The 19,123-nt window shown below is 40.1% G+C and overlaps 1 protein-coding gene across 7 annotated transcripts in view; it reads left to right on the top strand.

The window, feature by feature from the left end:
• Positions 1 to 19,123, top strand: part of LOC145399809 (uncharacterized) — a 74,881-nt gene that overhangs the window by 18,828 nt on the left and 36,930 nt on the right. For all 7 annotated transcript variants that reach the window (XR_013897337.1, XR_013897336.1, XR_013897338.1 and 4 more), the window contains 4 exons: positions 2,302 to 2,456; positions 16,591 to 16,701; positions 16,945 to 17,117; positions 17,455 to 17,626. Coding sequence is in view for 4 of the 7 variants with exons in the window: in XM_080272362.1 (XP_080128488.1) it covers positions 2,302 to 2,456; positions 16,591 to 16,701; positions 16,945 to 17,117; positions 17,455 to 17,626 (611 nt within the window). In the remaining 3 variants the exon portion in view is untranslated. The remainder of the gene's footprint in view (positions 1 to 2,301; positions 2,457 to 16,590; positions 16,702 to 16,944; positions 17,118 to 17,454; positions 17,627 to 19,123) is intronic.

The following is a 19,123-nucleotide window of genomic DNA, read 5'->3' as shown; positions in this document are numbered from 1 at the left end:
CTGGCACAACACAAAGCAGATATCCGTTCCTTGGAAAGCTTGCGGCCAGGTACACACTTCTCCGTCTCCTCGGCTAGAGTGTTCGTTGGCAGCGAGCGATAGAATAGGCCAGTTTCATCAGCATTGTAGACTTGACCGAGAGTTAGGCCCTCCCTGTTGATCAAGCCTTTCACCTTGTGCCGAAACTCATCAACTCCATCCTCGTTAGCGTCCAATGCTTCGCCATGTGCTTTACGGTTGGTAAGGCCATGTTGCAACTTGAACGCGAAGAGCCAACCCTCGGATGCCTTGAAGTCTAGGGCGTCGTGAAGCCTTGCGAACTTCTCAGCAGCAGCCTTCAGCTCCGTTCCACGTACCATCACACCAGCTGCACGTTGCTGTCGATACCAAATCAGCGTGGATCAGTCGATTTCTGCAAACTTGGGGGTAAACATAACTTTCCTTTCCACGTTGCGTTTGCTTCTCGACGAGAAGTCAGCCGTGTACTGCATGAGTTTGTCTTAGGAACGTTTGATATCGAACAAAGTCGACCGGGCCAGATTGTACTCGCGGAGAATGCGGGAAGAAGACCAACCCGCATCAACTTTCTCCAATATCTCCCTCTTCTTTTCCAGAGTCAACACCACTCTCTTCCTTTTCTCAGGTGGCGGGGCCATCATCACACACACTAAGAGGAGGCCCGAGAGCAGCAGGAGGCCCTGCAGCAGGTAGGGCACCACCACAAAAGCGATCACGTGGGCAGCCATTACGAGAAGCGTACGTTCACTCGCGGTGAGAGACAGGCGGGAAGTGGGGAGGATGCAGCGGCGCTCTATCGGACGTCGGAGGAATGACGCACCAAAACAATGCTCTCCCGTGGCGCGTGCGGCAAGTTCAAATTACAGACGGGAAAAAATCTTTTTTTTTTTTTTTTTTTTTTGGGGGGGGGGGTTTCGGAACATTTTGGGAATGTTGGATCCCAGGACGATTAGGTCCAGGTAGTGGGGATGTTCGGTTATTGGGCGTCCGGATATTAGAGTGATTACTATATATATATATATATATATATATATATATATATATATATATATATACACTCAAACCTTGATTTAAGGGACTAAATGGGGAATTGACTTGTCCATTTCTTGAAAATGTCCCTTACTTGAAAATGTCCATTGTTTTACCATATATAAAGACAATCTTATTATGAAATGCAATGATTGTTTCACTTATCGTACTTATTTATATGATTATGAGTATTATTTTACAGGTACTGTATAAATAAACATATTAATGTGTATAACCTTGACATTACGTATCATTTTTTAATGTTCTTGTCCGTTTGTCAGATAGAATATGGAGTCCTTTTAATCTGAAATCCCTTATATGGAGGTCCCTTAAATCGAGTTTTGAGTGTGTGTGTGTGTGTGTGTGTGTATATATATATATATATATATATATATATATATATATATATATATATATATTTTCCATCAAATAACAATTTTTTGGGTATGAGAGGGAAGAGGGCCTAATGAAACAGGTAAGCAAATTCCTGGGCTAGAGTCTATTATACTTTAGCCATAGTGTGCAAAATGGTAATTCAGATTTAATCAGGCTCTAATGCGGCATGTCACATTCAGAGCCAAGTCCTTTACTAAGGTAAGCTGCAATTTACTGGTTAAATCTATAATTTCAGTCATGAACAATTTTCTGTAATGTACAGAATTGCACAAGCACTAATACCTGTTGTTAAAAGTTGCACACTCCATATTTATGTCTGAAGATCATTTACTGGAACTTAAAAAGTAAAATCATACTACAATAAGTTGACCTGCAACAGTGACAAACAATGCACAGTGTAAACTGGAGAATGCTCAGTCACAGTGCTGATGTAGCTGACCATAGCTCTGAGGGTGCAGTGCAACCAGTATAAAGCTGCCATCAAATTTCAATTAAATGTGTTTGTAAGAGTTTAGGATACCTTGTAGAAAAATAAACAAACATAAAAGTGGATATCAAAAATGCGTCCTAAAATAGTATAGGGTAACAGTCGAACTGTATTTCAGTTTCATTGTAAAACCGTATTTTTTAAAATGGATATCTACACATTTTTATATATTCTGTTTCTTACTGTTACCTCCTTTTGTACATAATATTGGGAGAAATTTACAGAGAACAGTGCATTACATAATGCATGAAATATCAGAAAAATTACTGCATAATTTTATTAAACAGTAAAATGGTATCTGTACTGTTATCAGATGAATCAATAGTGTGCTAAATGACCATTGTTAATACTATCTTTCACTGCATGATCAGCTATGGGGGAGAAAGTGCCGGAGGGCAAGATCTTGTTTCAAGAGGAAGAGATCGACCCAAACCATGTGTACAGTGACTGGCACTTACTTCCAGACCTGATTTTAGAAAAAGTCTTCCAGTACCTCACACTCTCCGAGCGCTACAGTGCTTCACAGGTATGTGTGCTATGAGCAAGAGACAAGCTGAAGAGGATAGTCAGCTAGGATGATTAGTGGTAAGAATGAAAGATTAAATTTTATACGAGAGGATGAGATGACATGTTTGGGGGAATGGGATCTTGATGGCAGAGAGGTGAGTTGAAAGTGTTATAGATGTGATTACTGGTAAAAGGAATGAAGAGCTTGGGGGGAATGGAGTTCTTGTTGGTTGAAAAGGTGTTTAACTTGTGGTGAAAAGTGACTAGGGTGATTTATAGAATAAGAGTACTGAAACTTATGATGTGTTATCAGTGATAAATGCACATATGATAAGGTGAAAGATATCTTTTGGTATGACATGATGAATGGTGCTGAAGATATGGGAATTAACAAGACATGTGGGGGCTTGAGGTTGATAGTTTTAAACATCTGGGAGCTGTGTTGTGTCAGTATGAAAAAATGGAGTGTAAGATTAAAGAGAGAAAATTTCAAGGGAATTGAGTACAGTAACAGGAGAGCTTGGTTGTAATTTGAAGGGTAGGATGGTTTATATGGAGATTAAGAGAGCCTTGTGGGAAGGTGCTGTACACACACACACACACACACACACACACACACACACACACAGAAAGAAAAACCGATGTCAGTGAGGTCAGAAAGAGAAAGGGAAGAACTGAGAGGGGGAACAAAATGATGTCAGTAGCTACTGTGTTGTTGAGTGAAGACGAAGGAGAACTGCAAGGCTTGTTGGATGAGTTTGGGAGAGTGTGTAAGAAACAGAATCTAAAGCTGAATGTAGGGAAGAGTAAAGTGATGGTCTTTGAGAGAGGTGAAGTCAGTTAATGTACAGCAAGGTTGGATGGTGAGGAATTGGAAAATGTGAGTACGTTTAGTACTTGGGTAGTGTGATGAGTAAGGATGGAAGTTTGGAGGGTGAAGCGCTTGAATGGGTACAGCAGGGAAGAAAGGTTGCTGGTTCCTTGAAAGCAGTGATAAGAAGCAGGGAAGTGAGCATGGAAGTGAAAAAGTTACTACATGACAGTAATGTGATACCAACTCTAACATATGGAAGTGAAGCTTGGACGTTGCTGGAAGGACACAAGTCAAGAGTGAGAGCAGGGGAAATGAGTTATTTAAGAGGAGCCTGTGAAGTCACATGGAGAGACAGGCTGACAAATGAGGATATAAAGGAGCATTGTGGTGTGGATGTGATAGGATGCATTATGAGGAATACACTGAGGTGGTTTGGCCATGTGGAGAGGATGGAGGGTGAAAGACTGACGAAAAGAGTGTATGTGAGTGAGGTGGAGGGGGGAAGAGGGAGGGGGAGGCCGAGGATGAGATGGAGGGATGGGGTGGAGAGGTATATGAGAGAGGGGGGTGTGAGTTGGGAGCAGGGCAATGAAATGGCGGGGAACGGGGCAACATAGAGGCGATTTGTTTGTGGCCACCCCGAACGGGATTGAGGCATCTGGCAATAGATAGATAGACAGATAGTTATGGAAGGAAATGGAGAAGCCCAAGAGGAGATTGAAGATGTGTTTAGTCTGGGAAAATATGTGGCGTGAGGGGCAAGACCACTAAAAGCAATATTACAGTCTCAGATTACAGTAAATGAAATAATCAACAAGACCTGGAAATTAGCAGACAAGGAGGGATTAAAAAATATCTGGGTAAGGAGAAATGCAAATGAGGAAGAGAGAGCTAAAATAAAGGAACTTGGTAAGCGAAGGAAAAAAATGACCAGAAAACAGAGGAAAAGACTGAGTTCTGTTGGAGAGTTATGGATCTGAAATTGAGGAAGTTGTACCAAAAGAGAGAGGGAGAGAGAAGGACAGAATAAAAAACAATGCAAAAAGATTGGAAGTGGCACATGCTAATGTAGATGGTCTAATCTCAGCAAGGCTAGAAACAGATGATTTCATGAGGATAAATGAACCAGACATTTTATGCTTTGTAAAGACCAAGGTAAGAAAGAATATTGAAATCCAAATGGGATGTGGGAAATACAGAATATGGAGAAGAAATAGAAAAGAAAAAAATGGGAGGAGGAGTGATGACAGCAGTGAAAAACAGCCTAAATATGGATAGTGTGAAACTTGGAGAAGCAATGGCTGAAGTGATATACATTGTAATAGAAACCAGAGAGAAAGGCAAGAGAGACATCACAGTAGCATATGTCCCCCTTAAGACAAAGGCATGGAATGTGGAGGACTATCAGGAAATGTTGTCGGACATGGTTAGATACCTACAGAAAGTGACTGAGAAAAGCAACAACATAATCCTGATGGGTAACCTCAATTGTAAAGAGGTAAACTGGGAGGAGTGGGACTCAGGAAGTAGTGAAGATTCATGGGGCAGTATACTGTTAAATACAGCAGTGAATAATGTAATGACCCTGTGGGTCAAAGAAGAGAGAAGATATAAGGGGGATGACACACCAGAATGACTAGATTTAATTCTAACCGAAGAACCGGATGCAATTGAATCTCTGAAATATCTGTCCTATGGGAAAAATTGATCATGTAGTGATAGAGTTCCAAATGACAGAAGGAAATGGGGAGACAAGAGATGAGCTATACAGGCATGGAAGATACAACTTTGGGATAGCAAACTTTACAGGACTGAGAAAATTTTTTGAAGAAGCGGATTGGCAAGAATTCTGGGAAACAAGAGAGATACAGAAAAAGTGGGATATCTTTCTAGACATCTATAATGTGGGTGTTGAAAAGCATATGCCAAAAGTTAGAGGGAAAGAGAAGTGGAGAAATGAGTGGTTCAACAAAAGGTATAACAAAAAATGGAAAGGCACAAGGCATAGAACAAATGGAGAAATAGAGATAATGATAGAACAAAGAAAGAATATGGAAGAACTAGAAATGAATATATAAGAATATGTAGAAAGGAAGAAAAGAACTTTGAAAAAGGTACAATTAACAAATGTATGGGAGAGCCCAAATTGTTTTATAGATTTGTTAATGGCAAATTGAAACAAAAGGAATGAGTCACCAAACTGAAAGTAGAAGGAGAGGTCTATAAAGATGCAGCATTGCAAGCTGAAATACAGTAATGAACAAATGTTTCCAATTGGTTTTCACTGAAGAAAGGGATTTTATGGAGGGGGAGTCACTAGAAATGTAGCGATAAAAGATATAAACGTTGAAGTGCAGGAAGTGTATAAATTACTGGAAACTCAAGATATAAGGAAAGCCCCAGGACCAGATGGAATCTCTAATCAGGTACTGAAAGAATGCAAAGAACAACTGGCAGATAAGGTTCACAGTTTAAGTGTCTGTTCTCTGAAAGAAGGGAAAGTGCCTCGTGAATGGAAGAGGGCCAATGTGGTACCAATTTATAAGCAAGGAAACAAGGAAGAACCCCTGAATTATAGACCAGTGTCCCTGACCAGCATAGTCGCAAAATTGTGCAAGAGAATCCTGAAAGACAGATGGATAAAATATCTGGAGGAGATGAACATTTTGGCAGAAAGTCTGTCTGGATTCAGAAGTGGAAGGTTGTGTGTTTCCAACTTGTTGAGCTTTTACTCGAGCAATTGAGGTGCTGCAGGACGGAGATATAGTAGTTGGGTGGATTGTGTGTATTTAGATTTGGAGAAAGCCTTTGACAAGGTACCCCACAAGTGAATGATGTGGAAATTGGAGCACATAGGAGGACTGAAGGGGGACCTCTTAGACCAGATGAGAGACTTCTTGAGAGAGAGACAATTGACAACAGTAATAAAAGACAGGATGTCTGGATGGAAGGAAGTAACAAGTGGAGTCCCACAGGGCTCGGTGTTAGCGCCCATAATGTTCCTGATTTACGTAAACTGTGTGGTAGATGGAATGAAGAGTTATCCAAGTCTGTTTGCTGATGATGCAAAGATCACGAGGATAGTAAAAGTTGAAGTAGGATGTAAAATGCTGCAGGAGGACCTGGATAGGATTCATGGGTGGAGCCGGATGTGGGAAATGAAATTCAATGAGAAAAAATGTAAAATATTGGAAATGGGTTAAAGTACCAAGAGACCATCACTGAATTAAATGATGGGTAATGATCTAATCTCAAAAACGAGAGAAGATAAGGACTTGGAAGTGCTGGTCCAGGATAATTTGTCACCTGAAAAACATTAACAAAATAGCTAGAGAGATGAATATATATTCATCTCATGACTAACATAAAGAGTAGTATTTCATTACATTGATGAGGAAATAATGAAAAAATCGATAGTGGCCATGATCCACCTCAGGTTGAAATATGCGGCAGTAGTGTGGTCCCCACATAAAAAGAAAGATATAAACAAGATTGAGAGAATACAAAGAACAGCAGCCAAGATGGCCCCTAGCCTGGCAGATCTGTCATGCAGGGAAAGGCTGGAAAAACTAGATCTGCCTCTTCAGAAGAAAGGAGAGCGAGGGGCAACATGATTGCAGTGTTCAGGGCCATGATGGGAGTAGAAAAAATTGAAAGAGAAGATCTGTTTGTATGAGATGGAAGAGTAACAAGACACAGAATAAAACTGAAAAAGCCTGTTTGCTCAAAGGATATCATGAAATATAGTTTTCCGTATAGATGCATAGACCTGTGGAATAGCCTGGACAAAGAGATTGTCCAGTCTTAAAACTTAAACGAGTTCAAAGCAAAATTTGACCTATTGAGAAATAGAGACGGGACTCCACGAGCATAGCTTATTTCCTGTATTTCACAACTAGGTAAACACACACACACACACACACACAAGAAAGCTTTTGACAATGTACCACACCAAAGACTTTTATGGAAACTGTACCATCAAGGAGGAATTCGAGGCAAACTGTTTTGTTGGATGCAAGACTTTCTCATAAAAAGAGAAATGAGAACAGTACTAAGAGGAAACTACTCATCATGGAAAGAAGTGACTAGTGGAGTACCACAGGGTTCAGTGGTGGCACCAATCATGTTTTTAGTGTATATAAATGATATAAACAGTAACACTGGAAATGAGAGCTATCTGAATATGTTTGCAGATGATGCAAAAATACAAAGGAGAATTACTAACACAGACTCTTGTAAAGAGCTACAAGAAGAATTAACCCCTTAACCGCGGGGCGTCACTTTCGTGACGCTTGGGAGCAAGGGATCATACCGCGGGGCATCGCTTTTGTGATTCTGTGTTATTTTGAATTCACCCGGGCTTTCAAGTGGGGGCTTGTATCATCTATCAGTACTGACAATGTCCAACACTAGTCAGCACTCCTAATCTCATCTGTACTCCCATCCATTGTTGACAATTTAGCCATTTCTCCCCGTTCTTGACTCCCCTCCCTACCCCCCCTCCATTACCCTATCCTCTCGCCTGCCCGGCCATGCTACGCTAAGTAAATCTTCCCTGGAATTTTTCACTGATTTCATCCATTGAAATAAGCCCTATGTCGTATTCTTATACCAAATAATATATACAAGAAAGAAATCAGGTAAGTGAGAGTGCCATACACCTGGAATTGGCTAATTATCACCTGACAACACCTCACGTGCACTCGTTCGCTAATTTTCGCTGTTTTTTTCCCCTTGAAATATGCCGTATAATCTATTTTCGTAATAAATATACATGTAAGGAGAGAAGGGAGAAGCCTAAGTGATATTTACATTCACCTGGAACTACCTAATTTATAATGTATTGTCTAGATTTCCTGCCAATCATATCAGTGCTACACAAAACTGTTTCAAGATTTAACATTGGTAGCTCTGATTATATATCTCCTAAGTAGGCCTCTAATCTATTTTCGTAATAAATATACATGTAAGGAGGGAAGGGAGAAGCCTAAATGATATTTACATTCACCTGGAACTACCAAATTTATAATGTATTGTCTAGATTTCCTGCCAATCATATCAGTGCTAGACTTAGCTGTTTCAAGAAGTAATATTGGTAACTCTGAATAACCCCTAAAGCAGGCCTCTAGGCTGGCTGGCCTGGCCCCTGCGTTATCAGTGTACTCTCATCTTCCGAAGTGAGAGGACGTATGTTTCATCTTGCTGACTTCAAGGCCTTTTTTCACCCCCATGCAAATGGCTCTGTGACCTTTACCCCCTACTAAACCTCGTGTGGAAAGAGGTAAAGGGCTGACAATTGATAAAAGAGTGACTACGATCTTTCTATTGAGTAAAACAGTGCAAGTGGAATTGTAAATAATGTGTAAACAGCAAGTGAAAGTAATGAATGTAAATATACGTGAACAATGGAAAATAGTTTTATAAGTTATTTCAAGTGACAGTGCACAACACAGTGTAAATAAAATAGAAATGTAAATAACGTAAATAAAATAGAGAACGTAAATAGAAATGTAAATGAGTAGTATTATAAGAATACGAGTATATACCCTAGGAGTAATGAAAGTGAAAGTTTCACTCTAGCATGTCTGAATGCTATGAGTTATGAGAGTGAAGATGAAAGTGACATTCACTCTCAATGCCAGTATACAGGACGAGAAAGTGAATGCTACGTATTTTACTGAAAGAAATTGAATCCCTACAGTGACAATAAACTAATACTACTGAAGGAAACTTATGGATAAAGACTGTAGATATATATAAGTGTTATATAGTAATAGAAATATAAAGTGTGAGGGGTTTTATGAATAATAAATGACAGACTACCATGAGCGAACTAGTGCCAGTGCGACGATCAGACGCGCTCGTAATTTCCATTGCTTTCACAGTGTTTTTTTTTTTAGTATGGATCCCAAACTACTTGAAAATTGTAGAATAGTGTTTATAGTGTTTGTATCTGGCTGTGGTAATCATATTACGGGTTGTCGGGAAGTGTAAAGTGGAGACTTCGTTACCCTACTTCAGAGGTCTCCACAAGTCCTACGGTAACCGACGAAGGCTCAACAATCATTCCAGGAGAAAGCTGAAGGTATGTGCCATAAGCATATGTAATTTTATTATTCTAGGACTAATAACTGATTTTTGGCAAATATTTTTTGAGAGTCTGTCGGAGCCCAAATAACCCCGCGGCACACGCAAGTCATTGGTAAACAAGCCCGCGGTGTAGGGGTTAAATAAACTTCATGAATGGAGTAGTACATGGCAAATGGAATTCAGTGTGGACGAGTGTCGTGTAATCAAGTTTGGTAAAAGTGGAAAAAGACCTGATTGGGATTATAAGTTAGGAAATAAAACCCTATACACATCAGAAAGAGAGAAAGACCTAGGTGTGATTATCAATAACAAACTATCTCCGGCTGACCACATCAGCGAGAAGGTGCGGAACATGTATACACTGCTTGCAAATATGAGAATAGCATTCACATACATAAATGAAGACATGCTAAGAAGGATAATAACATCATTCATTAGACCAACCCAGGAATATGCATCAGTAGTCTGGAGTCCTTATCTCAAAAAACACATAGAGAAGATTGAAAAAGTTCAAAGGGCCGCTGCAAGATGGATACCAAGCTTAAGGGACCTAAGCTACGAAGAAAGACTAAACAGACTGAATCTACCAACACTACAGGAGAGAAGGAAAAGAGTGACATGATAATGCTATATAAGTGCATATCAGGGAAGGAGAAAATAGACATAAATGATCACTTAACACATGGAGAAGCATCAGCAAGAGGACACTGCAAAAAACTGCATAAGAAGAGAGGTGATAAAGACGTAAGGAAATTCAGTTTCCCAAACAGAGCAATTGATCAATGGAATGCACTACCGAATGAAATAGTGTGTGCCAAAACAATTCACAAATTTAAGGATATGTACGATAAATATGGTTTAAGACACGGGACAGGACGAGCTTGACTCATTCCTGTAAAGATACAATTAGGTAAGAACACACACACACACACACACACACACACACACATTGAAATATTTCTGTCCTATAAGAAAAAGTGATCATGTGGTCATTGAGTTCCAGATGATAATAGGGAACGTCGAGCCAAGAGACGAGCTTTACAGGCAGGGAAGATACAACTTTGGGAAAGCAAATTTTACAGGATTGAGAAAATTTTTCGAAAATGCAGATTGGAGAAAATTCAGAGAAACGAGAGATACAGAGGAAGTGGGATATCTTTCTAGACCTTTATACTTTGGGAGTGGAAAAATTTGTACCAAGAGTAAGGGGGAAAGAAAACAGGAAAAAGGAGTGGTTTAATAGAAGGTGTATGACAGAAAAGAAAACAGAGAGATAAGGCGTGGAACAACTGGAGAAAGAGAGGTAACAACAGAACAAAGGAAGAATATAAAAGAACTAGAAATGAATACACAAGAATACGTAAAGAAGAAGAAAGGAATTTTGAAAAAGGTATAATAGACAAATGCAAGGATGAACCCAAACTGTTTTATAGATTTGTTAATGTTAAACTGAAACAAAAGGAAGGAATCACCAAACTCAAAGTAGAAGGAGAGGTCTATAACGATGCAGCAATGCAAGCTGAAATAATGAACAAATATTTCCAATCGGTTTTCACTAATGAAAAGGAGTTTGTGGAAGGAGAGGGAGTGATCAGAAATGTACCGGTGATAAAAGATATAAAAGTGGAAGTACAGGAATTGTATAAATTACTGGAAACTCAAGATGTAAGGAAAGCCCCAGACCCTGATGGAATTTCTAATTGGGTACTGAAGGAATGCAGAGAACACCTGGCGGATAAAATTCACAGTTTAATTGTGTGTTCTCTGGAAGAGGGGAAAGTGCCACAAGAATGGAAGAGGGCAAATGTGGTACCAATTTATAAGGGAGGAAACAGGGAAGAACCCCTGAATTATAGACCAGTGTCTCTAACCAGCATGGTCACAAAATTGTGTGAGAGAATCCTGAAAGACAGATGGATAAACTATCTAGAAGAGATGAATATTTTGGCTGAATGTCAGTTTGGATTCAGAAGTGGAAGGTTATGTGTTTCCAACTTGTTGAGCTTTTACTCAAGAGTGATTGACGTGGTACAGGAGAGAGATGGTTGGGTGGATTGTGTGTACTTAGACTTACAGAAGGCCTTCGACAAGGTACCTCATAAGAGACTAATGTGGAAACTAGAGTATATAGGAGGACTGAAGGGGAAACTCCTGGAATGGATGAAAGACTTTTTAAGAGACTGACAAATGAGGACAGTAATAAAGAATAAGATGTCTGGATGGAGGGAAGTAACAAGTTGAGTCCCTCAAGGCTCAGTGTTGGCGCCAGTAATGTTCCCGATTTACGTAAATGTTATGGTAGATGGAGTGAACAGTTATACAAGTCTGTTTGCTGATGATGTAAAGATCTCGAGGAAGGTAGAGGTTGAGGAGGATTGTAAAATGCTGCAGGAGGATCTGGATAGGATACATGATTGGAACCAGATGTGGGAAATGAAATTTAACGTAAAGAAATGTAAAATATTGGAAATGGGTAAAAGTACCAGGAGGCCATCACTGAATTATTTGCAGGGTAATGAATTAATCACAAAAACGAGAAGAGAAAGATTTGGGAGTGCTGGTCCAAGATGGTTTGTCACCTGAAAAACATATTAGCAAGATAGTTAGAGAGATGTATAAACTCTTGACTAACGTAAGAGTAGCATTTCATTATATGGATGAGGAGATGATGAAAAAATTGATAATGGCCATGATCTGCCCCAGGTTAGAATATGCAGCGGTAGTGTTGTCTCCACACAAAAAGAAAGATATAAACAAGATTGAGAGAATACAAAGAACAGCAACCAAGATGGTCCCTAGTCTGGCAGATCTGTCATACAGAGAGAGGCTGGAAAAGCTCGATTTGCCTTCCTTAGAGGAAAGGAGAAAGAGGGGAGACATGATTGCAGTGTTCAGGACCATGATAGGAGTAGATATAATTGACCGAGAAGATCTGTTTATATGGGATAAGAGAGCAACAAGAGGACATGGAATGAAATTGAAGAAGTCAGGCTGCTTGAAGGATATCAAGAAATATAGCTTTCCTTATGGAAGTATAGACCTGTGGAATAGCCTGGACAAAGAGATCGTCCAGTCTAAAAACTTAAACGAGTTTAAAACTAAATTTGACTTACTGAGAAACAGCAACGGGAACCCACGAGCATAGCACATTTCGTGTATATCACAATTAGGTATATTAGGTAAATACATAATTATTTGGAACGACTAGCCGAAGAGGTGGTGCAGGCGAAAAACATTCACGTGTGTAAAAGTAGACTAGATAAATGTGGATGTGGAGACAGAACAACACGAGCATTGCTGAATTCCTGTATACCTGTACTACAAATGGGTAAATACAAATAGGTAAACACACACACACACACACACACACACACACACACACACACACACACACACACACACACACACACACACACACACACACACACACACACACACACACACACACACACACACACACACACACACACACACACACACACACACACAGATTGTTTGTTGACCAAAATATTTAACATCTGTACAGTACAGTAACCTCTCTCATATCTGGCGTAAAGCCAGAAGGTGCCGTTAGCAGATGCAGTGATGGATAGTGATGTAATACCCTCCTCAACCCCCAACCCCAAGTGGGGTCTAACTCCCTGAAAATCCTATACCTACGCTATATAACTGTCCAGACAGAAAAACCACCTTAAATACTGTAATAAGCATGATAAAATGTCATTGCACAGTACAGGGGGTCCAGATGTTACAAGGTGTATATGACCTGTAGGAACAAGGAGGATTAGTGTTTGATCATCATCAATTAATACCTATAATACTATGTAAATCAATTTTAAACAAGAATAAAGGGTAGTTACATTTAAGACACACATGCAGTAGGTCCTCCATATTCTATCTGTCTATCTATCTATAGCCTGACGCCCTAATCCCGCAAAGGGTGGCCGCAGACAAAACGCCTCCAAGTCGCTCTGTCACCCACCATTTGACTACCCTCCCCCCAACTCACCCCCCCCTCCCTCATATACCTCTCAGCTCCATCCCTCCACCTCATCCTCGGTCTACCTCTCCCTCTCTCTCCCTCCACCTCACCTACATACACCCTCTTAGTCAGTCTTTCATTCTCCATTCTCTTCACATGTCCAAACCACCTCAGTGTATTTCTCCATATTCACCTTGTATATACAGTATGAGTTTTTACAGCAGCCAGTTTGTGCAATCACTTATTAAACAAGGGATACCAAGCAAGCTGGTCCTGTGTCTGTAGGGATATGTTTTTCATTACAAAAGCTCACATTGACAGACCACAATATAATCTGTCTCATCTCTTCCCCCCCCCCACTATTCTTCTCCCAATTTTCCTCTTCCTCTTTGTTTCTTCTTTTTTTTTTTCTTGCCTCCTGCTGTTACTTCTGTACCTCCTGTTCATTTCTGAGTCATATCCAATGATTATAAAAGAAAGCAATAAAAAGGGAGAAAACTAAATAAAAGGGAGAAAAATATAACTTGCATCCCCTTATCAATGACGAAGACAGTGCGTACTAAAGCTGAGTGGATGCTTTCCAATGGTGACTGCTGATTGTGTTTGTGAGTATAATATGTACAACAAAACTGAAATTTATATCCTTATAATTTCAGTCTCGGGTTTCAGCCCTTTTCTCTCTTCCTTCCATCCTCCCATGTCTGTCTTTCTTTCATTCTTTCCTATGGGTGACTGTACAGTGGGAGACAAATTAAATGGTTTCCTGTACACCAGGAGACCATTTACTATGCTGGGTGATAACCATATAATCAAATTATGGCACCTGGTGGATTAGTGGGTAATTAAGGTGCCACAATTGGATTAAGCCTGTGTAGGTTAATATCCAAGAGGTAGTTGGAGTTTTTGTGGTAGGTGGTGGCAACCATCATCCACTCACTTGATGTAGTGTTGCCTACTTCTTCCTTAGCCTTTATCATTCTTATTCTGTGCCTGCCCTCCTCTTTTCTTATTTCTCCCATCTGTCCTGTCACTTTATTACTTTTCCTTCCTTTACAGGTGGCTTTACATTGAGTGACAAGCCAAATGGTTTCCTGTAAGCCAAGAAACCATTTACAACGTTGGGTGGTAACAATATAACCAAACCATACGTGCTCCCTACGTGTCAACAAGTGGGTTGGTGGAGGGTTAATGCTCCTCCCTATAAAACAAATAACTCAGAGTCAAATGGCCACCCCTTATGGGATTATGGCATCTGGCAATAGATAGATAGTTGGGGTTTACTGCTCACGTAATGCCACTGAGGGATGAGTGAGGCAGGTCACTCTCATATTAAATGGTAGGACCAACTTGCCTAGCCTAGGGCTCCTACACTTCTCTTGGGGCAACATAGGATTGGATGATGGATTGATGGATGTAATTTCAGTGCCTTGATGAATAAACCCTGATAATTATCTTGTGTACTTTGGTCATCAGTGTGTCCCAGTGAGGCACCAGTCTCATTACCAGCACATTCACTAATGTACCAGTTTGGATGTTAGTTTGTATGGAAGTACCAATCACATGTTGTAAAGGGTCATCACTCATATTACTGTGCTCTTCCTCCCCGTCCCCCACTCTCCTGTATTTATATTGTATTTGGGCGTTCACCATCCACTCACTCGATTTAGTGCTGCTGTCAGGTGTCTGCCCTTTCCTCTCCTCCATCCTTCTTTCCTTCCATCTTCTTCTGTCTTTCTTTTTTTCATTCTTTCCTCTTCCTTCTGCCTGTGGGTGACTACACTGAGTGACAAGCCAGATGGTTTCCTGTACACCAGAAAACTATTTACTATGCTGGGTGGTAACCATACAACCAAATTTTGGCGCCTGGTGGTTTGGTGGGTAATTATGGCGCTTCAGTCAGATTGAGCCAGTGAAGGTTTATATCCAAGGGGCGTTTGGGGTTCATCGCTCATGTAATGCCACTGAGGGATGAGTGAGACTGGTCACTCTCATCTTAAATTTTAGGACTAACTTGGCTAGGCCCGGGCTGCTACAGTCCTCATGAGACAACATAGGATTGGATGATGAATGAATAAATGAAACATATTTATATTTAATGATTAATGCACTGTATCTACCTGTGCACATTTGTACTCTTCTACAACCTTCCCCTCCCTTCAAACACATATTTGGGCTATACCATCCCTCATATCTTCAAGTGCCACAGCCGGGTTTCAACACACTGTGTCTCCTGTTCCCTAGTCTGCAATGTCAGCCATCCAGGTGAATGACAATGATCCTGAAGCAGACTTGTAAGCTGTCTTGGAGGGTCAGTAACTATGGGGAGAAGGTCCATATGCCTTGTACAGTATTTCACAGTGATGAAATGCAAAGCATCATCTCCTCAGCTGCCTGATTCTCCGATGACTCCTCCTGTTACCAGTTAGTAAGCCTGGGTGATGCCATAAGATATTTTCATGTCCTCTCCCTTAGGATGCCTCTGAGTACACCAAATATGAGTAAAAACTAGGGTTTTCACCTTACATAAATCTGTCTTTATGTGCTATAACCTGAATATCATATATTTTGACTTTCAAAAATTTGTTTCGCTCCTCACCACTGTGGTTTACAGATCACCCAAAACATGTAACCGGTCTACCAGTATCACTTTGCTTTTAATTCCTTCAGCTTATTTTTTTGCGTTGGTTATTTTTATTGTACAGTAAAACCCTACTATAACGGACTAATTGGGGCCTAAGCCATTCCGGAAAAAGCGAAATTCCAATAAAAGTGACATCCGGACTTCCCCCTGTTAACCTGGACTTTTTCCGATATATCAGACATTAGACCGGATTGCATCAACAGTTTTTAAACTGCTTTCACTACCACTGCAGTTCTGTACGATATTATACATTCACCACAATAATCAAATGGTATTACGTATATAATTATACTGTACTGTATTGTACACTGATAAACATGTCTTCTGTTTACCTTATTGTGGTGAACACAGCTGAAGTGGTCAGGCAGTCCAGACTGCTTCTGGCTTTATCAGACTTTTTCCGATATACTGTATAAGAAATTTAATCTGACAGCGCCTCAATTCCAGTGACAGCTAATTCTGGTCTACTGAAGTCCGTTATATCATGGTTTTCCTGTATAATGTATTTACAGTAGCCTTTGCACAACTATATACGGCACTCGAGTTTAACTGATGGTGTCTGGTGTAAATACCTGTATTGTACTATGATATGCTGTACTTTATTTTATTATGATTAAAATTTGCAGGTGTGCAGTAACTGGAGTCGAGCTTTTGACTATCCACGGGTTTGGTACACATTTGAGCTACATGACACTATCCTTTACAAGCGCAAATTCAACTACTGTTCTGGCTGGCAGGTTGGTCCCATTATGACTGATATATAAAATAACTGCAGTGGATCTTACTAAGTAACAGTTCAGTCTTCTAGTGACTACTGTATTTGCTGTCTTGTGTTTAAATATCGAATCATGAAAAATAGCTAGAAATCGTAAATGCACTTATTCACTTAGTATATTGTAATGCTCATTACTTTATCTCCATAGAACAGTATACAGAACATCTCCAACTACTGTAATCTGATTTTTCTTTCCAAATTCCAGAAACTGCTTGACCACATTCGTGTCACAATGTTCCTCACCAAGAAAGGGATGCACATACAAAATTTAATATTTCTACCAATGAACAATCTTTTCAACCTATATGAATTCCTGAATGTTTCCCTATACATGCACCACAACTGCCCAGGCACCTTGGACAATGTCCAAACTGTCAGGTCAGTTCAGATCTTCAAAATGTATTCTGTAGAGTACAGTATACAATATTTAGCTATCCTTTATGCATATAAAGGTTTTTACTTGAATCATGTTTTGTGTCATGAAAATCAGCAGTACTTACTTTAATTATAATACAGTTTTATGAATGATCGTGTGTCGTCCTGTCTCGGCTACCTCCCTTTCCATGGGGGAAGCAGCCTAGGTATACAGATAGATAGAAGACTGATCATAGTAATATGTAGTCTGCCTTTTTTTTTTTTTTTTTTTTTTTTTTTTTTCTCTGTACAAATATACAGATAAGGGAATAAAGTATTGTTCAATACTTTCCTTTTGCAGGTTCCAGTTTGCATGCCATGTAACGGAGCGGTCAGAGGAAGTTGTATTTGGCACTGGTGGACAGATTCTCGCCATGTTTAAGCAAGTTATTGGTGCCTTTTCTCTTTTAAAACATTTGGAATTGAGAGATCTACTTTTAGATGGATGTGACGGGCTTCATGTTCTGGATGAGGTAAAATGCTGCATTATCAGATACTGTACTGATTCCATTAGTCTGTTTTTGATGTTATACACCAGGAAAGACTAATACAGTAGTTTGTTAGTGTGGTTAATCAACAGCCAGTATCTCTGTAAACATAAGTCCTGGGCACAGCTTTGACACACAGGGTAGGATGATACAGAACATGACTGTTTTGTCTCTCAGGTCTTGAATCATGCGAAAGAATTTCTAGGCATAATCTTTCCTGCTCCCTTCCTGCATCACTGGGGCCAAGAAACTACTTACACCACAGGCAGTGGTAATACAGTGAACTTCCAATAATCTGTCATCTGATGGTTTGGAAAACTTGATGGTTTGGAATATTCAGCCCAGGGTCATTTTTAGCTTCTTGGGGTAAAAAAAAAAAAAAAATAGAGAAAAATCAGGAAAAACAGAAAAATATCAAAAAATAGATGAAAGCCGTGCACTGAACTATCCAATTCCACACCCACGCTGACTTTCAGGAGGTCCCGGATGTTCACCCAGCCAGTTGTCTGTGGTGTACTTTATCAGTTGTTACTGTGTTCCCAGTTATTATTATTTTTTGGGTGTGTTTTGAACATTTTCAGGTACCTGTCTGATAGTCCGAAAAATCTGTTAATCCAGAAGGTCCTTGGGCTACTGCATTCCGGATTAAAGGACTTTTGCTGTACTGTCACCATGTCCTTGGGTCCAAATGTTTTCTGAACTGGCTGATTAGCTTGTGCCTTTAGAATCCTGATATAATTTATAAAGCCACTCTCTTTTCTCCTGGCCAAGAGAGAGCAGCACTTGTTGAACCTTGAGAAAACCTTCAGCAGAGTACCCAGAGAGGTGGTACGGTGGGTTATGAGGAAGCTGGAAGGGGGAACTAAAACTTCAGTGAGCAAGAGTGGTGAACTTGGTGATGAATTTTCTTTTAAGGTGGCTAACTCTAGTGCATTATGATGCTGGAAGCTCACATACAGTAATCTCTCGATTATCCTGAAGCCCATTCCCTGAACAATCCATTACCTGAACGCTGTGATCTGCTGTTCAAAACCATTATTCATACATTTTTTCATAATATCTGGACAAAATACCTGTGTCCGGGTGGAAATTATGGGCGCATGAATATTTCCGCCTGGCCAAACGAGAATAGCCTGGTGGCGCTGCCCTTTCTGGCTGGGTAGTTTACCCAGTGGTGATTGCTTGTCTGTGGTTGATGGGTCTGTTTGACCATGGCAATTGCTTGGCTGTGGTTTATAGGTCTGCTTGACCAGACAGAGTAATGTTAAACAACAGGAACAAGTGTTGTATGATGTACTGTAGTGGCCTTTTACACTGGCTTTCAAAGTTAGGTTATGTACGAAGAGGGGCCAGGGGAGAAGTTCATTATCCGGACAGAGCCATTACCTGGACATGCTACTGACTCTATTATGTCGGATAATTACTGTATTTAAAAACAAAAAGAAAATCTGTGGCAGGCATGTGAATAGGTGTTTTTGACTA

The sequence above is a fragment of the Coenobita brevimanus genome, chromosome 50, assembly GCF_032717465.1.
Source record: "Coenobita brevimanus isolate Jiangsu-jjx chromosome 50, ASM3271746v2, whole genome shotgun sequence".
Classification (NCBI taxonomy): Eukaryota; Metazoa; Arthropoda; class Malacostraca; order Decapoda; family Coenobitidae; genus Coenobita; species Coenobita brevimanus.
This window is presented reverse-complemented; position numbering and strand designations above follow the sequence as displayed.